The 27,156-nt window shown below is 36.7% G+C and overlaps 3 protein-coding genes across 5 annotated transcripts; all 3 read right to left on the reverse strand.

Moving 5' to 3' along the window:
- Positions 1-727: 727 nt before the first annotated feature.
- Positions 728-17,824, reverse strand: LOC124537110 (protein smoothened). 3 transcript variants are annotated; one of them, XM_047113840.1, is made up of 11 exons: positions 17,667-17,824; positions 13,078-13,741; positions 11,153-11,366; positions 10,080-10,200; positions 9,925-10,003; positions 9,331-9,555; positions 8,970-9,171; positions 8,349-8,522; positions 3,829-4,032; positions 3,229-3,349; positions 728-2,459 (listed from the first exon to the last, which is right to left on the reverse strand). In XM_047113840.1, the coding sequence occupies exons 2-11, from the start codon at positions 13,739-13,741 to the stop codon at positions 2,193-2,195; spliced, it is 2,271 nt and encodes a 756-aa protein (XP_046969796.1). In that variant the 5' UTR covers positions 17,667-17,824; the 3' UTR covers positions 728-2,192. The 3 variants fall into 3 exon arrangements, with proteins under 3 accessions (XP_046969796.1, XP_046969794.1, XP_046969795.1); XM_047113838.1 differs by having other exon boundaries at positions 3,229-3,367; XM_047113839.1 differs by lacking the exon at positions 17,667-17,824 and adding an exon at positions 14,573-14,771 and having other exon boundaries at positions 3,229-3,367.
- LOC124537109 (pre-mRNA 3' end processing protein WDR33) lies at positions 14,814-17,827 on the reverse strand. Its single transcript, XM_047113837.1, has 2 exons — positions 17,667-17,827; positions 14,814-17,581 (listed from the first exon to the last, which is right to left on the reverse strand). The coding sequence occupies exon 2, from the start codon at positions 17,562-17,564 to the stop codon at positions 14,988-14,990; it is 2,577 nt and encodes an 858-aa protein (XP_046969793.1). The 5' UTR covers positions 17,565-17,581; positions 17,667-17,827; the 3' UTR covers positions 14,814-14,987.
- Positions 17,828-21,092: 3,265 nt separating this feature from the next.
- On the reverse strand, positions 21,093-26,445 carry LOC124536855 (cytochrome P450 4C1-like). Its single transcript, XM_047113496.1, has 10 exons — positions 26,203-26,445; positions 25,725-25,814; positions 25,535-25,645; positions 24,884-25,069; positions 24,508-24,704; positions 24,032-24,086; positions 22,737-22,914; positions 22,277-22,428; positions 21,766-21,948; positions 21,093-21,335 (listed from the first exon to the last, which is right to left on the reverse strand). Exons 1-10 carry the CDS (start codon positions 26,357-26,359, stop codon positions 21,187-21,189), a joined length of 1,458 nt encoding a protein of 485 aa, XP_046969452.1. The 5' UTR covers positions 26,360-26,445; the 3' UTR covers positions 21,093-21,186.
- Between the last annotated feature and the right edge of the window lie 711 nt (positions 26,446-27,156).

Below are 27,156 nucleotides of genomic sequence, written 5' to 3' on the forward strand. Positions count from 1 at the left end.
CTGTGTACCAATGGTAGAAAACAAATGTGATTGATTACTGATAGAGAAAATGAATATAGATAAAAATAAAGGCGATAACCGCCTTACTATACACCAGCGCTGGGCGTAAACCAGTATGTATATTGTTTATTGTTTTTAGTATGTAAACTATGCCGGCTCCTTCAGAAGTAACACTAAAACTTAGTATAGCAAGTAAAATGTCATAACCGAACGTCGAATGCATAAATCCAGCTGGGCTAAAACTAATCAATATATCTATACCAAGTCTGATGTCGTCCGTTCTTTCAACGAAAGCAGTAGAAGCAATATGACCACAACAAAAACCGGATTGGAAAACTATTCAGGAGGTTATGTTTGGGTAGAAAGGGAGTTATTTGTTTGTACATAGATAGGTTGTTTATACTAAATACTTTGATGAGGTATAATCGATATTGTGCGAAAATTAGAGTTACGCTCGGATTGAAATATTTTTACCGTACCAACAATTAAAGAAGAAAATTAAAGATAGATGTAATGATGGGAGCTACAATTTCAAAAATAATAGAACTAAATACAATCATAAGTCTACGACTAATATACAATATGAAGTAGTAGTATGAAGAACAAGAAGGAGAATTAATGAGTGATTTGTTTAAACCAATTCATAGCAAGAAAAATCGGTCAATACAAATAACAAGCTTTTTTCTGTAACTCCCAATTTTATGTAAAACTAATTAAAAAAAATGCGTTACCTTAGAAATATTTTATTAAACTTAAATAAATGTAAATGATTGGTAAAAACATATACGCGCATAAAATTATATTTAAAGCTAGCACAGACTTACACAATATAATCATTTCTGCTTATTATTAAAAATTGCGGAAGAACTCATTTTCGTAAACTTGACAGGTTACAAAAGGCCAATTAGCACAACATTTAAATATCTGCTACTTAGCCTCATCACAATAGATGATATAAATTGTATATCACAACCATATTTTGTACAGTTGAAATTATGATAAATTTACAAATGCTTATCAAATATTAACAATTATTGTAACATTGTAAAATTCAAACAGATCAATATATTGCAGATTATTTAACTTTGAATCTAGTTAGGAATCTTAAATCAATGGACCAAACATATGGCACATCTTCGTAAGGCTACTAATACAAGTTTTAATAAATATAATTGTCATGGATCATTTGAACATTCGATATTAGTTCATTATATATAAAGTATTACATTATGATGATAATATAATATACAGTATAAAAATGGTATTTTCTTTCGTGCCAAATGCATTGTAAAATCAACGGCAACATAAATGCAAAAATCGTAATGAACTGTAAAGAGATTCCAATCAGTCTTATTATTAAAAAAATATTGATTTTCAATGAATAAATCATCAGATCAAACTAAAATTACAATATACATAATGTAAGCATACTTATTTAATTAAATCACTTCAGCTACGATATAACCTTTGGATTAATAAAAATTCACATTTGAACTATTATTGCCTTATACACTATTTATATTTAATTGTAAAAAATCAATGTCATGTTCAAAAAATAGCAGCACTGCGTATAAAAGTAGGTTATCATTTCATTTATTACCAATTCCTTATATTATTTTCGAAGTATATACAGTTGTCAAAAATCGAGATCAGTACAAAAATGATATGTCAGTATTTATTTTATATAGAATAAAAAAGTTGTAATCACTGCAAATGTATCACAATTATAATTTTTATTAGCACTGGTTTATAATATACATACAACTTACTACCCTTCAATGAAAAACTGTATCATTTAAAAAAACGGCTGATATTTTTTTAAATATATATCAGATAGATATAATAATCATACTTTCACTTCGTATGTACTCCAAATCCTATCCAAAGAAAGACAAGTAATACCTACTCTTTTTATTTTGTGGTATTAGATATATAACCTCCATTAGGAGAAATTATAAATGAAGACACACTTCATTTACAAATGAACTGTGTCTGTGTGTTTATAAAAGGAAAAAATACCTTGTTTTTTACACATCACTATAACTAAACTGAGACTCAATCATTGACGTTATATTTTGTGTAAAAAATATACCATATATAAACATTATGTATCGCTATCGTGCCATATCGGTTTGCATAACTCAACATGTCTTCATGTTATCACTGTTTAACATGCCCAGAAAATGTTAAAGTCAATCGAAGCTAAATTTGACTTCCTCGCGCGAAGGATCATTATTAGCCGCAACAGCTTGCAACCAGTATCGGCTTATTTGACTCTCGATGGACGGAGTGCTCTCCTTGCGCACGGACGCTCGCTTTCGTTTGGCCTTACTGTGTTTGGTGCGACGACGGCCGACCTTGGTTTTCATTTCGGCTATTTTCACCGACAGTTGGCTGTCCAGGGAGTTGCGGCGGGATTCCACGGAGACGTGGCGCAAGCTGATGCTTATTTGAGAGTCCTGTAAAATTAAATTTAAAAATATAGTCATACCAAATTTATAATTGAATCGTCCTTGTGGATGGTAATTATAATGAAACACAAAATAAATTAGTATAATCAATGAGAGCACGGCACAGGCGTGTATAGTATGACACAAATTAGATGTAGCATCGGAAAATGCAATGGAATGAAAATAAAACCGATTACTGCCGATTTACACAACCAATAGAAATAGCTCCCTATCGCGCCATCCGACGCTATTCGTCGCTATAGATTCACGCGTCAGAGAAAACAAGTGCATTTAAAACGACGCGTCAAATTGACGAATATATTAGGTCATATGATATTACAAGTTATTACGTTTGTGCAAAGATCATATTCGCATGAGAAATAAATATTGATAATTTTGGAATTTTGCCGATGCGACATCTTTTTTTTTTTTTTTTTTTATGGTATAGGTTGGCGGACGAGCATATGGGCCACCTGATGGTAAGTGGTCACCATCGCCCATAGACATTAATGCTGTAAGAATTATTAACTATTCCTTACATCGTCAATGTGCCACCAACCTTGGGAACTAAGATGTTATGTCCCTTGTGCCTGTAGTTACACTGGCTCACTCACCCTTCAGACCGGAACACAACAATACTGAGTACTGTTGTTTGGCGGTAGAATAACTGGTGAGTGGGTGGTACCTACCCAGACGGGCTTGCACAAAGCCCTACCACCAAAAGTTGTGTCGTAGTATACAAGCGTATGTGTCATGGGGCGGCGGGTGCGGGCGGTACCTGCGAGTTGCGGCGGTCGGGCGTGGAGCTGAGCGAGTGGTGGTGCGCGGGCAGCACGAGCGCGTCGCGGCGCCGCACGAAGCGCGGCAGGTTGGCGGCCCACGACGACGACAGCTCGCCGCTGCGCAACCAACATGCGCTGTTACACCGGATAAACCCCTCTATGTCTTTGCACTTGTTCACGAATTTCAATTGATAATAATTTCGATTCGAATAGTCGCTTGTGTACATACTTGAATAGAAAAATGATACCAATTATAAACATAAGTACTATTTTCTAACCACTTGTCAGTTTGAGCAAGTAACGAGTAACTTCTGTCAGCAGTCAGAGATGAGATATTAAACTACATTTCAAACAAATTAATAATTAATATATAATATAATGACGGAAATCATTCGCTCCAAAAGTTTTTGCACCATATAAATATGAGAATAGCAAAAATATATAGACCTAAACAGGATACTAATAACTGCTGAGAGTAGATTGACCGTGGCACCAATAATAGTCTAGTGCTTAAAAAAGTTTTAGAAGCCGAGATACAAGTATTATAGATGCTAGTGAAAAATACGAGAAACAGGTCTAATTTGTTTTAGTTCTACCTTTCGTGCTTGGCGTCGTCGGGGTAGTCGATGGGCGAGGTGTTGTCGAGGCAGAAGCCCACGGGGTCCTGGCGCGAGCCGCCCAGCGAGATGGACAGGCGGCCGCGCGTGATGAACTCGTTGCGGCGCTTGTAGGCGCGCGCGATCAGCTCGTGCTTGCGCGCGCGACGCGTCAGCTCCGCCTCCACCGAGCAGCCGCACTTTCTGCGGGGGGGGGGGACATTTCTATATTGAAATATGACATCGGATTTATTCGACGTTATTTTTAATTTATCATAAAGGGGAGGGGGGGTGGTACATTTCTATATTGAAATATGACATCGGATTTATTCTAAGTTTTTTTAAATTTATAAAGGAGAAAGATTTACCGGCAATTTTGTAAAACGAAATTAATCATAATAGGTACAAAATAAGCAGTCGGTGATGCTAGCGTAAATATGCTTTCTACGGTTGAGAGTCGTGCATTCTTGACTCAGGAATAATATAGGCCCTTTTTTAATAATATTAGCGGGAATTTATTCCAATGGCCAGAGAAGCCAAACTTAGAATTGCATATTCGGTGCAATATGTTAGTAAGTTTCAAATGTTATTTAAAGTTAGTGCAGGGTAAGGCATTTTATCATAAAAGGAGAAGAATTTACGAGCAATTTCAGAGTACGAAATTAATCATAATGGGTATAAAATAAGCAGTCGGTGATGCTAGCGGAAATATGTTTTCTACGGTTGAGAGTCGTGCATTCTTGACTCAAGAATAATATAGGCCCCTTTTTATTATTAATACTATTAGCGGGAATTTACTCTAGTGGCAAGAGTAGCAAAGATAAGCCAAACTTAGAATTGCATATTCGGTGCAATATGTTAGTAAATAAATAAATATAAATATGAGACAACATCACATACATTACTCTGATCCCAATGTAAGTAGCTGAAGCACTTGTGTTATGGAAATCAGAAGTAACGACGGTACCACAAACACCCAGACCCAAGACAACATAGAAAACTAATGGTAATCTCCATCGACTCGGCCGGGAATCGAACCCGAGACCTCAGAGTGGCGTACCCATGAAAACCGGTGTACACACCACTCGACCACGGAGGTCGTCAAGTAGTTTAAAAGTGGTAGTGACACGCTGTATACCTTCGGGTTACAGCCGAATGGGCCGGCACGCCCGGGGAAGTACCACTCTCTCACTTAAAATCGGCGTAAAGTGGTGGCTATGCTACCGCGTTTCGTCCGGTAAGTGAGAGTTCCGGAGGCCCAATCCCCCTCCCCCCCAAAACTTGATGGTTGTGCAGAATTTGGTTAAATTACCCCAGGAGGGTACCATCAGCGACAGCGGTGGAGAATCCCTCTCTGGGCATCCATGCTCAGGACGTACACCGCCTGAGCAGGGATGCCCAGGCTGCCCTCCGAATTCTGGGGGGGGCAATTTTGCGCTCGCCACTGTTCGGGGCAAGCGGAGCAGGCATCATAAGGCAACCCCTACCACCCTCGCTGTGGACTTCTGCAACATAAGGGGACTCAACTCCAACCTCAACGCCGTTCACTACCATCTGGAAACGGCGAAGCCGGCCTTGCTCTTTCTAACCGAGACCCAGATATCTTCTCCTGCCGATACGACTTTTCTCTCGTACCCTGGGTACAAATTGGAACATTCTTTTATACCACGAGCTGGGGTATGCGTTTACGTCAGAGATGATATCTGTTCTCGACGCCTCGGCAGCCTTGAAGGACAGGACCTATCGATTATCTGGCTACGTGTAGACTGCGATGATCATCCGCGAATCTATGCGTGCCTTTATAGGTCCCATAGCGGTAATGCCGAAACCGACCGACTGGTTGAGCACGTCCAAATGGCTACAGATTCCGTGCTTCAGCAGATTCCATCCGCAGAGATCATTATTCTGGGTGACTTTAATGCTCACCACGCAGAATGGCTCGGCTCACGCACCACCGATCATGCGGGTAGATCTGTTCTGGACTTCGCTCTAGCATATGATCTGACACAACTGGTCAACTCGCCAACGCGAATACCGGATGTGGAGGATCATACACCTTCCCTGTTGGACCTTCTGCTGACTTCGCATCCGGATGGCTATCAGGTTATCGTCGATCCCCCTCTGGGCTCGTCTGACCACTGTCTCGTCCGGAGTACAGTGCCGGTTGTGCGGTACTCACGGCCTCGCTTTGTTGGGTGCCGCCGAGTATGGCACTACAAGTCAGCAGATTGGGATGGGATGCGGTCTTTTTTTGCATCGTACCCATGGGGGCAGATTTGTTTCTCGCCGGATGATCCGAACGCTGCTGCTGACTCTGTTGCCGATGTGGTGCTTCAGGGTATGGAACTATTCATTCCTTACTCTGCAGTACCCATCGGTGGCAAGTCCCAGCCTTGGTTTGGTCGTTTCTGCAAAACGGCATCACGCCGAAAGTGGGAACGCTATCAAACCTGGGCTAATGCATCTGCGTCTCGTGATGTAAATACCAGCGCATTCAAAAAGGAATATAACTCTGCCTCTAGGTCCCTCAAAAACGTGATTGCTAGGGCGAAGACGGAGTACATTGGCAGAATTGGCGAGAGACTGGTGCGTCTCCCTTCAGGAACACGAGCGTTCTGGTCTCTCGCTAAGGCTGTCTTAGGGAATTTCTGTCAGCCCTCTTTTCCATCTCTGCACAGGGACGGTGAGTCATTGGCCCATACCGCGAAAGAGAAAGCTGATCTTTTAGGCTCTCTCTTCGCGTCGAACTCGACTCTGGATGACCAAGGAAAATCTCCACCAACAATTCCGCTGTGTGATACCACGATGCCGGAAGTTAAATTCCGGCAAAGTGCAGTTCGTAAAGCACTTCTTTCCTTGGACATTCATAAGTCGAGCGGACCCGATCGTATCCCTCCAATCGTGCTACGGACATGTGCTCCCGAGTTGGCACCGGTCTTAACGCGTCTTTTCCGGCAATCCTACACATTAGGCGTCGTCCCGAATTCCTGGAAGACAGCTTTGGTGCATCCGATCCCTAAAAAAGGCAACCGCTCAGACCCGTCCAATTATAGGCCTATAGCCATCACCTCCTTGCTCTCCAAGATAATGGAGTCCCTTATTAACTGCCAGCTCGTGCGGTACCTAGAGGAGAATCAGCTGATTAGTGACCGCCAGTACGGTTTCCGTCGGGGTCGCTCAGCCGGTGATCTTCTAGTTTACCTTACTCATAGGTGGGCTGAAGCAGTTGAGAGCAAGGGGGAGGCATTAGCAGCCAGCTTGGACATAGCGAAGGCCTTCGATCGCGTATGGCACAAAGCGCTTCTTTCGAAGCTTCCTTCCTATGGGCTTCCCGGGAAATTATGCAATTGGATTACCAGCTTTTTGGCAGATCGGAGCATCAAGGTCGTTGTCGACGGTGCATGCTCTGACTTAAAATTCGTCAATGCTGGTGTTCCACAAGGCTGCGTTCTATCACCCACTCTGTTTCTTCTGCATATCAATGATTTGTTGCAAATCGGGAACATTCATTGCTATGCAGACGACAGTACCGTTGACACCTTATACACCGGCCGCGCTAATATTTCTCGGGAAAACGTCGAAGAGAACCGGAACAAACTTGTGTCTGAAATCGAGTCTTCATTAAACGAAGTCTCGAATTGGGGCCGGCTAAATCTAGTCCATTTCAACCCCAAAAAGACGCAAGTTTGCGCGTTAACCGCTAAAAAAACACCATTTGTCGTATCTCCACGATTTGAGAACATTCCGATAGCCGCTACAGGTAGTATCGGAATACTTGGCGTTGATATTTCGAGCCTCGTTCAGTTCCGCGGTCAATTGGAAGGCAAAGCCAAATTGGCTTCAAAAAAGCTGGGCGTGCTCAGCAAGGCGAGACAGTATTTCACGTCGGCCCATCGCCTAAAACTTTACAAGGCGCAAATTCGGCCTCACATGGAGTACTGCTCTCACCTCTGGGCGGGTGCTCCCCAGTACCAGCTCCTTCCATTTGACCGCATCCAACGTAGAGCGGCTCGAGTTATCGACGATCAAGCCCTTTCCGATCTCCTTGATCCTTTGGCTTTGCGTAGAGATGTCGGATCACTCTGCATCTTCTACCGAATTTTTCACGGGGAATGTTCCGAGGAATTGTTCGGATTAATCCCGGCTGCTGAATTTCACCTTCGGACATCTCGTCAAAATTCTAAGTTTCACCCGCACCATCTTGATGTCCGAAAATCCACAACAGCGCGATTTCTTAGACATTTTCTGCCTCGCACAACCACTTTGTGGAACCAGCTTTCGCCGGCGGTTTTTCCGAACCGATACGACATGGGAACCTTCAAGAAAAGAGCCTACTCCTTTCTCAAAGGCCGGCAACGCACCTGCAAGCCCCCGGGTGTTGCAGATGTCCATGGGCGGTGGTAGTCACTTTCCATCAGGTGAGCCTCCTGCTCGTTTGCCACCTATGCCATAAAAAAAAAAAAAAAAAAAGTAGTAAGTTTCAGATGTTATTAAAAGTCAGTGCAGGGTGAGGCAGTCACTTGGCCATGTAGCGGCGCCAGGCGGCGGCGGCGGCGGGCGTCCACGTCCACGAGGCCATGAGCGCGCCGGCCGCGAAGCAGCACAGCAGGCGCAGCTGCAGCACCGACACGGACGGCCGCGCGCCCGCGCCGCACTCGCGCGCCGCGCCCTCCTTCAGCGCCTCCAGCCGGCAGCTATCGGTACCAGATTGCAGATAATTAACAATCACCGCTTCGTGGAGCAATAATAAACAGTTTTAATAAAACTTAAAAGTCAAGTTAGCGCAACGAAAGGGAAATAATTACTGTAATACATATATCATCATTTTTAAAAACCAACAACAACAACAGCCTGTAAATTCCCACTGCTGCCCAGCAGTGGGAATTTAAAGGCTCTTCTCGCTTTAAGGAGAAGGTTTTGGAACATATTCCACCACGCTGTTCTAATGCAGGTTGGTGGAATGCACATGTGGCAGAATTTCTATGAAATTTTCACATGCAGGTTTCCTCACGTTGAATCAGAGGTTCTTGCCTGGGTTTGAACCCGCAATCATCAGTAAAGATACACGCGTTCTAACCACTGGGCCATCTCGACTCTATAAAAACCAAACGATTAACGATTTCGAAGAACATTATACTCACATTATATTTTTCTTAAAGGCTTCCTTCCAGGACTCGGCGTTACGGAACTCGTAGACGTGACAGGCGAAGGTGACGCAGATGAAGACAGCGACTAGGGCGGCCGTGAGCGAGCAGCGCGTGATAGTTTGACGGATTTTATTTGCGGCCCGAGGAGATATCACGTCCTTACTGGAGACCCGCACTGCTACCAGAGAAAACACACCTGAAAGGAAAATAATTATTTTAATCAATAATAAACTAAATGAAAAAAGAAAAGAAGAAAAATCAGACATGTTGCATGTGGTCATATAATGATGTAATAAAAGTAGACGCGCTGACATATATATATTATTTCTAGTGTATGAAACTACATCAAACTTACCTCTTAGTAGAAAATATCCCCCTAGAAGCAGAACAATGGAAAGTGGTGCCAAAAGCATAGCCGCTCTCATGGGATGGTTTACGTAACCGACGAAACAAACTCCAGTGACACTATTCCCATCAACTTCTCCAAAGGCCATCGTCGTTATGGTTAGGATGAGGGGCAAAGACCAAGCCACGAGGTGGAAATAGGCCGCTTTCTTATCTATTCGGTCTTGAATTTTACCTGCGGAACGATATAATATCTATATAAACCTGCCTGACCTGTCGGGAAATAAATATTAAGCGATATATATTTTGTATTCTGTATTGAAGTTAGTCACTTCTACCCATTGGTATTTTAAGAATGCATACTAATTCCTAAATTTTTCTATCAAGTGTCGCCAACCATTAAAACTAATATATTATGTCCTGTGAGTTATTCTGTTTGTCTGTAGAATAACGGATTAGCCTGGGTAACCATCAAAACTTTATTAAACCATTGTGACTTGATATGTGCAATTATCAAACTTAAAATTTGAGTCATATAGCTATTATATTAGCTTTGAATATAAATGAGAAACAACAAAGCAACAATTTAAATAATTAAACTCACCTAGTGCTCTAAAGCTCATGTGCCACGCGTAGGTGAATATAACAAACCAAACACAGGCTGCGATCATGAAATAATATACCTGGAAATAACAGTAAGGTTAATGATCCAGACACCGGATTGTGAAAAAAACTAGTATAGATAAACATTTTGCTCACCAAAACGAAAACGACAACACAGGATAAGTTTTCTTCAGCCGAAGGTTCACCCTGCCTCCGCGTACCATCCTTTGAACAGACTATGTCGTCTCTCGATCCTACACCAAACTGCACCAACCATCTGAAGAGAAGAACAAACATTTTTTTCCTTACAAACCTATTATTTCATGTAGTACAGACAAATGTTGAATATAACTAAAAGTACAATAAAATAATATTTAAGTTAGTATATCTACACTAATATTATAAAGAGGAAAACTTTGTTTGTTTGGTTGTAATGAATAGGCTCAAAAACTACTGGACCGATTTTAAAAATTCTCTCACCATTCGAAAGCTAAATTAATCCCGCATAACATAGGCTAAATTTTATTTTGAAAAAAAAAATAGGGTTCCGTAAGATATTTTGGGTTTTTCGGACAAAAAAGGAAAAAATCTACCAAAAAAGTTGACTTTTTGCGTATGATGCCTAAACTATAAAAGATAGAACTATAAAATGTTCTAACTCCGGTCCTTAGAGGGCATAATGGCCTCCGACCCTAAGAACCTCATCAGATTCGTGACTGATGTTGGTCTGGCTGAGGTGTTGTGATCACGAATTTGAGTAACAATAGATCCAAGCGCCGGTTGCAGTAATTCTTCAAATGTGACCGTGCCTCAGCAGTAGGGATATTAGAAGACTGATTATGTACCGTTATCTACGCAGGCGAAGCCGCGGGCGACCGCTAGTGTATATAATAAATAATAATAAATATGAGACAATATCACATACATTACTCTGATCCCAATGTAAGTAGCTGAAGCACTTGTGTTATGGAAATAACTTCTTATTTCCATAACACAAGTGTAATGTATGTGATATTGTCTCATATTTATTATTATTTATTATTTCGTTACTTCTAACGACGTTACCACAAACACCCAGACCCAAGACAACATAGAAAACTAATGGTAATCTACATCGACTCGGCCGGGAATCGAACCCGGGACCTCAGAGTGGCGTACCCATGAAAACCGGTGTACACACCACTCGACCACGGAGGTCGTCAATATGGCTATGTATATGAGGCACGTACCCCATGGAGGCGACGGCGAAACAGACGTTGATGTAGAAGATGACGAGCGCGGGGTACTTGTTGGCGCTGCGCCAGTCGATGAGGAACGTGGCCACCGTGAGCAGGTTGAGCGCCAGGCACGCGCCCGCGCCCCACGCCACCAGCCTGTGGATCTGCTGGTGCTCGTCCTCCGTGTACAGCGGGTCGCGGCACGGCAGCCCGCAGCCCGACACGCCTGCGCACCCACACCACGCTCAATACGTCAATATCATAAAACGATAACTTGGTGGTAGGGCTTTGTGCAAGCCCGTCTGGGTAGGTTTTGTATGTACGGAAAAATATTAATGTTTTTATGAGAAAATGTGATTCTCATAACATTGGTACAAGGAACAAACACAATCTTGTTACTCCTGTTACTCGACTGCATAGAGTCAGTAACTCTTTTGTGGGGCAATGTATACGCTTCTACAACAGGATCCCAGAAAGCGTTCAAAATGCTTCTGTTGCCAAATTTAAAAAAATTGTTAAGGAACGCTTGTGTGCAAAAGGTTACTATACAATTAGCGAGTTTATGTTTGATAGCACACCTTGGGAATGAAACGATCGCCTCCTGGCTATTTCTAATCATATACTACTATGTACCTTATAAATTTGACAAAAAAAAAAATAACAGAAAAAAAAGACCCGCTGAGTTTCTTTCGCCGGTTCTTCTCAGGTCAGGGTGTTCCTTTTTCCGAACCGGTGGTAGTGTTTATTTGACAATCAATAAGTAAGTGTAATGCTTTTATATTGAATAAAGGAATTTGAGTTTGAGGTAGCACCCACTCATCAGTTATTCTACCGCCAAATAACAGGACTCAGTATTGTTGTGTTCCGGTCTGAAGGGTGAGTGAGCCAGTGTAACTACAGGCACAAGGGACATAACATCTTAGTTCCCAAGGTTGGTGGCGCATTGACGATTTAAGGAATACTTGATATTTCTTACAGCGTCATTGTCTATGGGCGATGGTGACCACATACCATCAGGTGGCCCATATGCTCGTCCGCCAACCTATACCATAAAAAAAAAACGAACACTTGGATTTGGGGGTAGAGTGCGATTTCACATAATGTAGTCTTAAATTTTCGCGATTATTACACATTGAAATAAAACTAGTTATAATATATATATAATATAATATAATATAATAACGGATTTGAATCGCGTATATTAATAACTAGCTTTTGCCCGCGACTTCGTTCGCGTGGACTTCAGGTTCGTCCCGTCTTGTCTAGTAATCGCTTAAAATCGCTTCGTAAATAAGCCATTATTTCTCGTACAAAGTAAAGGATAAAAAATGGTTATTGTGGGTTATTCCTAAGAGATAAACATAATACCATCACGGACTTTTTTGTAGACCTTTTTAAGTTGTACAATACTGTTGTACATTGTTTTGATCTATCTTGTAGGATTCAGTCAGCGTTTGCAATGTAAGCGCAAAAAATGTGTTTTTTTACGACCTCACATTAGAAACCTCAAAAATTGTAGCCTATGTGTTATTCTGATGTATAAGCTATATTGTGGTAAAGTTTCATTCAAATCCATTCAGTAGTTTTTACGTGAAAGAGTAACAAACATCCATACATCCATACATACAAACTTTCGCCTTTATAATAATGTTAAAAATTATTAATACTATTAATAATTTTTAACATCCCGACGTTTCGAGCACTTTACAGCAGTCGTGGCCACGGGTAGACTGAAACGTCAGGATGTTAAAAATAATTAATATACGCGATTCAAATCCGTTGTAACTAGTTTTATTTCAAGACTGCGATTTTTTCGTGAAATGATGCTGTTTTTACCCTTTAACTCAACTACAGATTGAACCTAGCGAAGCGGCACTGAGCGTTCAATTGGTAAAGACATTATTAAAACTTAATATGTTTAGAACTAAAAATAGTACCTTCATAAAAATGCAATTTCTTGTCGGTATGTATCAGGGGCGGCAGACACTTCCCAGTTGTGTTGAATTTCATCTCTCTGGCTGCGTTTTCACATTTAGGTGGAAACAGAGTAGCGTTGCATTTTAGGAAGGACGGAAAGTAAGACGTGTTGTACAGTATGGCGCATGGTTCCATTGTTATTTTGCACATTTCATATGAGGGTAAATGAACCATATCTTGATCCAGTATTCTTTCGCAATTCGGCATAAATGTAGCACAGAGCAAGGGCTGTATGACGGCCCAACATTTTGGCACATTTATCAATTCCCTGTACAATTCTAACTGATTCTGTATTTGGTATTGAGTGTCGTAAAACGTTAGACGCACACTAGTTCTGTTATAGGGTAACTTTACCCCTAAGCACGTGGTTTTATTGAGTGGTTCACACTGAGCTCTTCTCACGCAGCTGTTGAGTTTTATCTCTCTTTCTGGAAACCATTGTGTACCCTTCTCTGATTTTATCAATTTAAAATTAGGGGTCCCTTCAATTGCTTCAAGCCGAACGGTAGTATTTTCGCTGGTGCCCGATGTAGTCAGAGCATTTTTATCACCGCCATTGTCGTACTGACTCGCCCAGCATAATGATATCGAAACCAGCCAATACAGCCATCGGGCGATGTTCATCTGAAACAAATGATACTGTGTTGACTTGCAAATTTTTAAAGTAAATTCAGGGAGAAAAAAAAAATAAAAAAAATTAAACTACATTTTATTTCTCAATTTCTCTTTATTTATGTAGGTAAGGGCGATAGCAAATGAAACCCTGTGATATTTCATAAATTTATTCCTCTACAAAATTACGTAAATTAATCGAAAACCACTTAACACGAAGTATATTTTTTTTAGTCCAAGGATGGAAAGGGCAGGAGCGGAAATTAAGCCAGTAAAAACTTAGCTGTTGTTGTATTAGACTTTAATAATACTAATTCAATGATTTTATTCATAAAATAATCTAAAACCAATATTTAACGACCCATTATTATTCATCGGAAAAACTAATAAAGTATTTGTAATTCCCATAGCCCATATCAAATATCAATAAAATAATAAACATTTGTATCCTAGGGCATATTATTTTTTTGAATTATTTTACAAATATTAATTTTTAATTAAATTTAAAGTATATGCATTACATAATATACAAAGAATTATACTAAAACTTGTAATAAAATGGTTTTTTTTTTTATGTATAATTTTCCTACCCATGCTTACATATCAGTACAAAAGGTATATTGTTATACATCGAGAAAATAATTACACAGGAAACACCTATACTGGCTTTTAAGGCTGAAAGGGGAATACCTTGGACATTTTGTTTGTATAATTTATTTAGATAACTAATTTTAACACTTTATTTCATCCCACATAAACAAAATGTTAGAGGTTATAAAATATATATTTTTTATAAATAATATCTTTATTTATTGACAGTAACAAAAAATACCAAATTCTTACTATAAGTTTGATGTCAAACGATGAGCAGGACCACTTTGGAGTTTTCTGTGTAGAACTTTACATTTGCTCCTTTTCATCAGGACTTGTGTTCTTTAAACCAGACATTACCTGTTATGAAAATAAAAATAAAACATAAAAAAAGTATCAATATTATACAATATTCCATTATTGAAACTAATGAACTCACCACATTCTCCTCATAAAGAAAAGGTACCTGTAGATAAAACTAATAATTTTTTTTTATTTTATTTATATTTTTTATTCAACTTACGGAAATAAAATACAAGCTGTAAATAAAAATTATGTACAACCTTTTTATTCACCAACACTTTTAATCTTTTACACTTAACACTCATTACCTATCATTCAAATGAATTTTCAAAAGTCAGCGCAACATGCATTTTGAGATTTAATCCTAATTAGGTTGTTTTCCACCTCTTCTAAACTGCCTATTGGCACCAACACCTCGACGAATCCAAGATGTGCCACGTTGAGGGCCACCTCTCCGAATTATGCGGCCACCAAATCCATTCATACCTCTACCTCTGCCTCTATCTTGGCCCCTACCACGATCAAGCCCTCTTCCTCGAAGTTGGCCTCTATCTGGGCCTCTGCCTCTGAAACCACCAATCCATCTCTGATTCCTTCCATAATTATCATTATCACCATTTTCATTATCATTGTAGTTCTCTTCCTCATAATTGTTCTCATAAGACCCATCCTCATTATAATCATCATTCTCTTGGGAATATGACTGATTACTGTCATATCCACTTTCATAATGCCCTTTATTAAATCCATTGTCAGAGAAAGGTGGACGTTGATTCATATTGCCCATTGGTGGCATGTTGTTCATGGGTGGCATGTTGCCCATTGGAGGCATTGCACCCATTGGTGGCATTCCTCCCATTGGTGGCATTCCTGGAGGAGGCATATGCATAGAATGCATTGGAGGACCATGAGGGGGCATAGGTGGTCTCATATTCATTGGGGGCCTTAACAAACCCATCGGAGGCATTGGACCCATTGGCATCATATTATTTCTTTCAGGTCCATTGTCGTAATTATTGTAATCATCTTGATTTTGTTCACTTGTTTCCATTTCATTATCAAAGTAATCTTCTTTTTCATAATCATTTTTATCTTTATTTTCTTCATCTGCTGTTTGATTTTCATCATCATTATTTTCTTGAGTGGGATATTCAAATGGAGGGAAGTTATCATCATCAGCATCCTCTTCCAAGTGAGGCATCATGTCATCTAAATCTTCAATTTCACCTGTAGCTATATATCTTTTTAATGATATTGGACCTTCTGAAATAGCTTTTTCAAGTTTTGATCCTGGTTCTACCGGAATGAGTTTACCATAAATAAAAATAGCTGTAGGGTTAAGCTGTTGGAGTGGCACAGCACCAGCAACAGACTCCACTAAAGCTTGTGTTAAAGCTTCTGTTGCCGCATCATCTGCTGTTGGACCATGATTCCATTGAGCTTGGAAATTTCTTGGAATAGGTTTACTGTAAGGCACTTTCTTCACCTTCTTTTCAAATTCCATGGGAATAAATGTAGTGTCTAAGTCTAAACCTGGAATAACTTTATCGGTATCAGAAGAGAATATTTCAACTTTATCTTCAGGACCCATTCCAGGTATTGCAGCTGGTTCTTCCAAATCTTGATCATCTTGCACACCAGGAGGTAATGTATTAAGATTATATTTGTCTCTCATTTGATCACCTGGACGATTACGAGTCCAAAACTTTGATGTGTGATCATTAGATCCTGAACATAAGATGTGACCAAGAGGATGCCATGCCATTGTCCAAACTATTGATTCATGTGCACCTTCTATACATCCCACTTCTTTATCAGTACCTACATTCCAAAATAATATTGAACCATCAGAACCCCCAGAACAGAATAATCCCTCATGGTTTGGGTGCCAGACAACACTAGAAGCTTCTTTTTTGTGACCTCTAAATATTTGTAGTTCAGTTCCAAGTTTACGAATATCAAACAACTTTAACAAGTGGTCACGGGATGCAGTTATGAGCCAGTTACCATTTTCATTCCATTTTAAATCCATCACTGTAGACTTATGAGCATGAAGAGTCGATAAAGCAGTTCCAGATTTGGGATCCCATAATTTTATAGGTTGTTGATTATCTTTACTACCAGAGACAATGAGAGCTTTTGTGGGATGCCACTGCACACATTTAACATCTGCTCCATGTCCTCTTAATATTCTTTCTTCCTGACATCTATAAAAATCAAATATACGCAATGTGCCATCATCAGAACAAGTGACTATTTTGGCATCACTAGGACTAAAACTTATGCCTCTTACTGCTTCTTTATGAGCTTGATACATTTTTACATTGTTCATGTTACTTTGCCAATATTTGATAAAACCTGAATGATCACCAGTAACCATCCAGCCTTCACCATGAGACCAAACCATTGACCGAACTGGCGAATCATGAGCTTGCAAAATGGTTTCAAAATTAAATGTCAATCCATTCCATAAAGTAAATTCTCCAGATGAAGCTCCTGTTATTAATCTGCGCCCCTCGGGTGTCCATGCCACAGCAAAGATCGGACACCTCATCTTATTCGTAGCAGTCTTAACAAACCGGGTGGTAACAGCATTTATTGGGTTATCAGGATAAGAAGGTGGCGGTAATAGGTCAGGAGTATACATAGCATCTGGTTGCAACGCGTGCCTGTCCCGCCAGTCTCGCTGCCAAACGCGACATTCTAAAGCCTTTATTATTGCAGAATTATAATCTACCGTTTTTCGCATTACTGATTTACGCAAACGTTTACCATCAAAGTCGTCTTGAGTCATATTTAGGGGACCCTGAGGCGGGAATCGCATTTGATAGTTGAAAGGCCTAAAGTTATGGCGAATGTTGTTACGACCGGGTGGGCCCATTGGGCCACCCATGCCGGGTGGAGGCATCCCCATATTCGGAGGAGGGTTTCCAAAATCCATGTTTAAGACTTCGATACCTAATTAGAGAAATATTTTTATTACAGTTACGTCTATCATCTTAATTTTAGCACTCATTTTAGGTATGCATCCATGAATTCTTACCTTGTTTTTAGAGGAGACGGTTGGACATTATACACGCTTGATTCACAACCACACTTGAAGAATAATAACTTAGGACACTAATCAAAGAATATTTGGAAAATTAACACAATGTAAATAACCTAAACTATTAGGAATAGCGGAATGCTACCGAAAGTTAGACAGCCAACGAACCAAGCCAGCCATGTTTATTTCCATAGATTATAATGAGTTAAATAACATAAACAAACAACAGACTAAATATGTATTACGGTTGTAGAAGATTGTCGTTGGAAATCAAAAACTTTCGGCTACCGGTCAAGACGCCAGAGAATAATTTTGTAATCTTCGATTTTCAATTTTTTTATGTGAAATAAATATATATTTATGTAATTATTTATCTTTATTCTAAATGGACTTTGGTTGAATTAGAAAAATAAGTTAGGACATTGAAACTTTTTAGCCATTCAGATTCCAATAAAATACAGGTTAATTTCGCTTAATTTTGTTTCTGTTACTGAAATTTTTCTAAATATAAATTCTAGTTTATTTTTGACTACTGCAAAGTTTTACCTTTTGTTTATATTTTACAGATAGGGTACAATGTAACTCTTTTAAATTTTTTTTACTCGTTTTATAGTAGTAAATAAGTTAAATTTAAGATAATTTAACTTATTTACTATTGAAAAATCATTAGTATTTGACAAATTGTTTAAAAATATTTTTATCAAAAATGTGTAATATATAAAAATTTGTAAACAAGTCATAAACGTGCTAATTGGCTTATCTAGAATGTGTTGATGAAAAAAAATGTTCCTACACAATTTTTTAGAAAGAAAGGAATATAAATAGTGGATTAGCTATTATAGGGCCAGTGCACCAGGGCCCCGGAATTCAGGGGGCTCTCTAAACTAAACCTTAAGTTTCTTAAGCTAGAAAATCACGAAGATTTCATATTAGTTAAAGAGGGATGGGAAAGAGGAAGTGAGGGCCCGATTATTTTTCTATGCCCTTCCTCACCTAATGATATAAAGTAACAGCTATTTTGTATGTAAATTAAACTTGAGTATAAATATATTACAGCTGAGATGTTTTGATCTGAAATACGTGTCTATTTATACGCATTTAAACTTTTTCAACTATAAAAAAATGAATTTTTCTGAGGTCAAACATTTTAACCGCCTTATCGAACCTTCGCCTTCGTTCTAAATTCAATTGTGAAGGTTCTATTATAAATTTTTTTTTTTCAAAAACACGTCTAGTAGTAATAGGAGACTACAATGGTCAAATTGGAGCAAGACGCCCAGGAGAAAAAACAATACTAGGAGCATTTACTTTTAGTTACAGAAGTAACAATATAGAAAAAAATAAAAACTTTGCGCTAGAAAATAGCTCAATAATGAAATTATTTTTTTATTGACCAACAGAATTCGTTATTTTACCAACATTAGCGTCATCAAAACATTCAATTTTAACACCAATCATAGGCTTGACGAACAAGACGAACTTGTAGACTTCAAAGAAAATTCTAAGTAACTAGAAATCCAAGAAAATTTCCATCAATAGAAGAGAAAAATAGAAGCACGAAACTAGGAAGATTAGCAAAGAAATCAACGATAAAGGATAGAAAGAAATTTACCGAGGAAAGAATAGAAAATTGCATATTCCGAACGGGTGGAACTAAAAAAGCGCCCAAGGAACTAACAAATACAAAAAACTGGATTGTATTAATGAAGAATGATTGGTTAAAATGGAATAACCACAGAACAGACATATTAGAAAGAGCTACATCACACTACAAGAAACTTCGCGGAAGCAATATTACCCGAGGCGGTATCGAATTGTTAGCAATCTCGAACATTTCTTACATTCTTCATACTGGAGTCAAAAAAGCTATTGACATTAAAAAAAACGATAAGGCATCTGGACCCGACGGAATAAGCAACGAAATTCTAAGATTTAGTAAGGAGATTTTGACACCTATCCTAATTATATCATATACTATATCCCAACCATGGGTATAGCCCGAAATAATTCTACTTTATAAGAAGGGGATAAATATGATATCAGAAACTACCGTCCTATCAGCCCTGTGTTCAGCGTACATATATAAAATGTTTGTTAAAATCATTCTAAAAGGGAGTGAAAAATTCCTAGACGAACACCAACCAATCGAGCAAGCAGGATTTCGCAAAAACTCATCGACCATATCCACGTAGTAAATAAAATATTTGAGAAATATAATAAATACCAGTTAACAAAAATAGCCTTTATTGATTATAGTAAAGCATTTGATTTCCTAACACACGAAAAATATGGGAGGCACGAGCCATTTGCATACAACCTGTTCTTACTCACGGTTTCAATTATGGACTTTAAATCCGCAAATATTGAACAAACTAGCAACTTGCCAATATGCAATGGAAAGGATTATGCTAAAAGTTAAAAAACTCAAAACAGATTGAAAAACTATGTCATTAGAAATAAAACTAAAGCTACAGATCTAACAATTACAGTAAAAAGACTTAAATGGGATGGAGATGGGCTGGCTACGTGATAAGAGGACAAGGTGGTACCCAAAGAAGGCAAGAGGAAGAGAGGTAGGCCGCTGAAAAGGATAGATGAGGACATCAGACAAATGGCAGGAGTGATGAGGAACAGAGTGGCTCAAGAAAGGAACGAGTGATTGGCGACTGTCAAATAAATCTAAAAATGATAACCAAGAAACAGATATTAGTTTAAATTCTTTATTTATTTAAGAGTTAGTGTTAGTTTTTTTTAAGTTACCTCTTTTGCAGCTAGGACTTACCTTAAAAAGCCAATCAAAATTTTATGTTATTCTATTAATTACTTTGTGAGTTATTGTGCTAAGAGTGGCGTTAATTTTGTAATTTTTAAATCTGGAATCAAAACATGTAAGTGTCCACTGCAATTGGTGAACCTCGTCAAAAGCACAATAATCGACTAGAAAGGTTATGGCCTCAGAATTTTAAGATGTAGGTACGTTGTGTAATTTTCATCGACTATATTGAGATGGAAAAAAACCATGAACAGCGAATATTAAATAGGATTACTGGAGCGTCTGAAGGCCGAAATTGCAAAGAATCATCCGAATATGGCGAAGAAAAAAAATATTGTTTCATCAGGATGAGAGCAAAATTGTATAAATTGAACTTCGAATTGCTTCCACATCCACCATTTTCACTATATTTGGCTCCCAGCGAATATCGACTGTTTGCTGACCTAAAAATTCGGTAAGAAAATTTCGTTCGAACGAAAAGGTTATCGCTGAAACTATTTTGAAGCAAAATATAATAACGCTGGATTTCATGTGTTGTTCTTGATGGTAATTATTTAAGTTGATAAATAAAGCTAATTATGAACGAAAGCCTATTTTCAGACTACGTGTTTAAATATTTTATGTGGAAATATAAGATTTTACGAACAAATGAATTAAAAACATTTTTTTACTTGAATTTTAATAAAGTATAAACAAATGACTTATTTTAAGGAAAGCAAACAAATAATTAGATTATTAATAAAATTAACGTTTCTCTATAGAAATCATATGCCCAGCAACAGGAAACAATAAGATTTCAATTTTTAAACGATCGCATTCCTTCGATGTTACTTTATAGCTCCTCAATATATTTGCAAGTATACTCTTCATTGCTAGCATTCCGAAATGACGTCCTATAAACAAAAAAAATACATGAATAATAAATCGATGCGTTCACATTCTATAGACACTTGTAAATAAAATATTTACTGCAAACATATTTATCCAAACGTATCTGTATTATTATCAATGTAGAGTTTATAAATCTTGTCTAAGAATTATTTTTTGTTTTTTGGTATAGGTCCTCCTACTCAGACAATTCATTCATAGTTCTTACTCATACAAATTAGTATATGAACAAAGACACTTTAACTTTTTGATGTATAAATTAAATAAATATAAAAAAATAAACTATGTTTATCTAAATATAGAGAAAATTTGAATTAAATGAAAATTAATGTTATATACTATGACTAGTCGCTAGCTTATAAGGCTTATAACTTGCTATTACTCTACACATCTACATATGTATATAAAAAAGATTAATTAATTAATTTCTATTACCTATGCAATTTCTGGCACCATAGCTGAATGGTATAAAAGCACAAGGGTGCCTGGTAGCGCTGACTTCTGGTAAAAATCTGTCAGGGTTGAATTCATCTGCGTCAGGTCCCCATATTTGCTTGGATCGATGCATTATAAACGGCAAAACAGCACAACCAACTCCAGCAGGAACAGTGCATTTTGCTTTAAAATTTAAGATAAATAAATAAATAAAGTAAAAAAAACGGACATAATTGTTATCACATTTATATTAATTAAATTATGTAATACTAGCTAACTAGTCGCAGGGAGAAGCCTAGCCTAGAATGAATTTAGGCTGTCGTGGTTACAAAACGAATCGTACATATGGATGATTTGAAATTGTGGTATTCGTAAATAAGTCTATGAAAATTAGACAATTATAGACAATAAAAATATAATATATTATTGGAAGTGTGAATATTACTGAATTCAATAAAGTTTTGTCTAATATCATTTGAATGAAGTGATAAATAATAGAGGAGGCACTTACAAAGCTTAAGTTCCTTTTGCGTTTTTCTACCTATGATAGGAACAACGGTGTATAATCTCATCGTTTCCTTGATAACTCTCTCAAGATATTCCATTTTGTTTAAATCATCTTTAGTTGGTGATCGATTCGAACCTTCAAAAATATTTTTTAACCTGCAATTATTTACTAATCAACTGATGTCTCTTTAATGAATAAGAAATATGTTATAAATTATTTTCTATAACCATTTAAAAACAATTGTTTAAAAATATAAGTATAAATGTAAAAAATGAGTTATGTAAATTCGATAATATCTGATATTCGAGTACAAGTTACTATAAACACGTGTGAAGTGTTTAAGAGAGTTGATTTGTTTTTATTTACAATACTGTTTTGATGTAATAAATACCTTCAAAATAAATAAACAACATTAAATAGCTTGGCCTTTTTTTGTACTAGTTGGAGTTTGAAGTTAACTTACTCTGTATAAGCCTTCTCTTGTTCTTCTTGGTGGTTTCCTAGCAACAAGAGAGCGTATGATATAACAAGCGCGGTGGTGTCGTTACCGGCTATCGTGATGGAATCTATGTGTTCTCGAAGCTCTTCATTATTAAATTTCATATTCCTGTCTAGTAACAACTCTAGAAGATCACGGCGCCCTTAAATTGCAAACAGCACATAATATTTTATGAACAATTTTTTATACTCAAAAATATATATATTTTTTAATTTAGTAATATTTTTGTACTTTGAAAACATAACATAATGTTTCCAGCTATTTGTAGTTGAATTTGATTCTATGTGTGATAAATGACCGTTTTGCTGGTCTAGTGGCCACTTTCAAAACCGTATTGGTACAGCTGGGTCAGGATAAGGATAACTTTAATAATAACTATAACAGTTGCCGACACTGTTGTGGCCAAAACATTTTTTGAATCCTAAATTTAAATTTAAATTAAAATTATTATTTAAATTTATATTTATATATTAGAAACGAATGTACGAAGTTATTTATTAAGGGCTTCTTCATAGAAATTCGTGTCAGATTTGCAGTCGTATTTGAATTTAAGAGGGGATATGTCTTGCGCAGTTGGCTAGTTTCTTAAAATCCGATGTTGCCGAAATCGATCATGCTGAGGACCATCATATTAAGGTAAAAATAATTCCACTTTTCTTTGCGTGGAAAATAAAGGCAAGATATGAATGTTTCGTATAAAATTATTTGTCATTTTACAAGCTTTATTATACGACTTATCAAAATAGGCTTTCATGAAAAAAGATACTAACGAAAATATGTAAATATAATACTATTACTATTAAATAATAAATTTACTCCAATTAAATAACAATTATGTGCACTTACATGATATAGATATGCCATATAAGTGCACAAAATTGTTTGTAAAGGTGATAATTAATGCTACCCCAATTCTAGTTACATGTTGACTATTTATCGTAAATAAATTGAAGCGGTCAACCGTTTTCCCAATCAATAAGGAAAATGATCGGACAACTTTCGTCCTAAAATTTGATCGGTACGATACCGATTCGATCACGCTTATATTTCGATCAAAATAAGTATTATTTGCCACCAGTTATTATTAAGCTGAGGTTTATTAATCTATTCAGGACGTTAGAAGTTAAAATAATTGCCCTCCTGAGCTGTTCGGTGTCTTCTTATATCCTAATCATTTTTCATCAATAATCATCCGCAGAAATGGGACAAGTTAGTATCTAGTAACAAAAAAATTGATAGGAAATTGTTTTATTATTTACCTTCTTTTGGTGTCTGTCCTTGACTATCAAATAACTCCTTTTTTTTCTTTACTACCTGAATAAAAAAAAACGTTTTGTATATTCTTATCTGAATCGCCATAAGTAGGTACATATAATGTAAAATATTGATGTCTATTTCAAACAGACTATTAATATTAATACACTTTAAATGATAAAGTATTGAAAAAATATAGACTATTGATTTTGATGTTAAAACATAGAACGCATAAAAGATTGTTTAAAATAAAATCAGTTTGATATTAAAATTGAACTATGATGTATTAATATATAACTGAAAAAAAAACATCCATGCAGTGATAATGCGAACATCATCCCAATTCCCATTAAAGCACATTAGTGATATTTTTTTACCGCAACGTAAACATCAACTCATCAAGTTCAATAAATTTAGTAACAATGATATCATTATACTGTAAACATGAAGTAAAACATAAGGTGTCAATTGTTTTATTTACCTCGTCCGTAAATTTGTGCGTTAAGTCTATACTTTGCTGTTGTAATTTGGAATATGATGTCAAATTAAAGAGAGCATCGGGTTGCATCCACGCTTTGAAAAAACGCATACCGATGATCGATATAACAGTATTGCGTGCTCGCAGATATGGAGTGTCAGGATTGTGTTGCACATCCATTTTTTCGCCCATAGCAGTTTCTACGAAAATAATATTTTGATTAGGTATTAATATGACATCAAATTAAAAAAAACACATAACTGTAAATTGCACGATACTGTAAACATTACCAATTTTATACAAAATGATTCCTTATAATACAGGAATGTAATTTGAAATCAATTAAAAATTAGTGTATTTTAGGGCGGCGTTTACTAACCAAATACTATATCTAACATACACGATGTGATATACTTGAACACATCGAAATCCGCTTTGCCTAATTGTTCCTCCATGCGTTTCACCAACACCGATCCCTGTTCACCGAACACGTCAATGTAATCTTCTATGATACGATTGTGAAATATAGGTAAAAGTACTCTTCGATGAACCTTCCACAACTCCACTGGAAATCGTAATACGAAGATTTATTGTTTTGATACTTAATGTCATAGGATTTTTTTAATATATTAATTTACAGCAATCAATATATCGTCGTTGCTCCTGCAAAAGTCGCTATGTGTTTTTTATTCATATTTTCCGATTGCTGATATATGGAAATTTCGATGTATGAATATCGCATAGCTAAATTGTAAACATTTAAACGATAGAAGTAATGGCAAAACTGTTTTTACAGTTCGTGCGTATAATTAAAACGGTGGAACAATCGAAAAATATAAAAAAAAACACATAGCAACTTTTGCAGGAGCCACGACGATATGTAAGAAACAATAATTAATGATCTTCATCAATTCTAATTATGACTATATTCATTGTAGTTAACGACAGGAGATAATTAGAGTATTTTAATTTTTTGTTACTATACAAGCGTTTTAGGTACTAAGTTTACAAATAAATATATGGTTTTTACCTGGTGCTACAAAAAGACCGTTTCCAAGCCACACTTGGAGAAATCTATAAGACGAATCCTTTTGAAGACAGTTCTCCAGAACTTTTTGAACATCATCTGGATTTAGTGTCACTGAAATAAATATAAGTGTTAAAAATAAATAACAAATAATTAAAGCTACGTATAAGGATAATATAATAACAAGCCTTACCAACATACAAAGCTGATCCAATCCAAACTTTGCTAATTCCGCCAGAATTATCCACTAAGCCTGCCAGTTGTCGAATATTATTTAATACTTCTAAAAATCGAAAAACAATATTTATATCATGTTTATGGTTAATTTAAAAATTAGACTTTACTTAAAACGCTTTAAACAACTGATATAGGGATTTCAAATAGACATGGATGGCCAATTCAAAAAATATGAGGAATTAGCAAATTATATACAATTTTCGAAAGTATAAATTGTGACTCTAAATCTTTTAAAGTAGGTACGTTACATTTATTATTTAATTAGTAACACATGTTTGATTCAGTAGAACCATACATATTAGTATTCATTTCTATAGAAAAATACCGCGAAATATTTTTAAATTCGCGGAGATTAGCATTTAAAGATACAGCAACGACAGAAAAGTCAAAATTTATTTATATTTATTATAGATAATATTCAAATCACGTCTTACTTTCAGGTCCACCGATAAACCAATGCGTATGTCCAAGGATAGGAAGATATCCTGTGTCGGGTAAGCTCTCGGATAATTCATATAATGGCTTTCTCGTACGGCGAAAATACACGTAGTAAACACTCAAAAATAATATAAATAACACTATAACGAACATGATAGATATACGAACTTTGAAACCGAATTTATTCAAGTAATGTGTTATTTATTATTAAAAAAAAAATAAGCATTCGATACAAAATCTGCGAGCGAACTGGTAATGCTTAGCATAGTTATGTGGTTTTATCCACGCCTGACTACTAGGTTTATTCTACTGTATTGAACTATTTACACAAGTTATGTATCTGAAAATTATTTCAATGAAAGTGAATCGTAATCACACTAAAATGTGTTCCTGGCTGCCTTAATTTTCTCGATTAATAGTTTGACACCAAATATATTGAAATAATAATAGTATTTAGAAATTATTTACTCCTTAAACGTTTCAGTTCAGTGTTATCACCTTTTATATTACATACACCTTATAATATCGAATAGCAGAAAATGTTTGAATAAAAGAGTTGGTAAGCTAACGAAACATTCAAAGTATTTATATCTCGAAATCCTTTGTGTAAGGTGGTATACGACCACAATTGTACAATTCTGAACAATAGCATCTAAAAATGCGTTAAAATTCAATATAAAACTTTTGAAGACGTAAATAATAAATTTAAAGGCAGTATGTTATTCAAACATTGAATGTCCCTAAGCTGCTCAGTTAAATTTAACTTTTACCTATCATTTATCCTCATGAAGTTTCCATCATTTTTATGTCATCAATGAATTTAAGAATTTTTGTCACTACAAAAAACTAAATGTAAACGCATTGCGCACGATTGATAAATATTTGTAAAGCGTTCAAATTGGCTTAGGCAACTTTGTTGTGAGTTGATGGAGTCGTACCTCGTATCGTAT

This window comes from Vanessa cardui, chromosome 17 (assembly GCF_905220365.1).
Source record: "Vanessa cardui chromosome 17, ilVanCard2.1, whole genome shotgun sequence".
Taxonomy (NCBI): Eukaryota; Metazoa; Arthropoda; class Insecta; order Lepidoptera; family Nymphalidae; genus Vanessa; species Vanessa cardui.

What these genes read in the sequence shown, in the direction of transcription:
- LOC124536855 (XM_047113496.1), bottom strand. Translation starts at nt 26,359, where the DNA reads ATGTTCGTTATAGTGTTATTTATATTATTTTTGAGTGTTTACTACGTG. An exon ending in TATGTTAGATATAGTATTTG is followed by an intron (nt 24,705 to 24,883) that starts GTTAGTAAACGC and finishes TTATTTTCGTAG; the next exon opens with AAACTGCTATGGGCGAAAAA. An exon ending in TGGTGCCAGAAATTGCATAG is followed by an intron (nt 21,336 to 21,765) that starts GTAATAGAAATT and finishes TTTTGTTTATAG; the next exon opens with GACGTCATTTCGGAATGCTA.
- LOC124537109 (XM_047113837.1), bottom strand. Translation starts at nt 17,564, where the DNA reads ATGGATTTTGGAAACCCTCCTCCGAATATGGGGATGCCTCCACCCGGC.
- LOC124537110 (XM_047113838.1), bottom strand. Translation starts at nt 13,741, where the DNA reads ATGAACATCGCCCGATGGCTGTATTGGCTGGTTTCGATATCATTATGC. An exon ending in GAAATTGCATTTTTATGAAG is followed by an intron (nt 11,367 to 13,077) that starts GTACTATTTTTA and finishes GTGGGTGCGCAG; the next exon opens with GCGTGTCGGGCTGCGGGCTG. An exon ending in CATGAGCTTTAGAGCACTAG is followed by an intron (nt 9,556 to 9,924) that starts GTGAGTTTAATT and finishes ATCGTTCCGCAG; the next exon opens with GTAAAATTCAAGACCGAATA.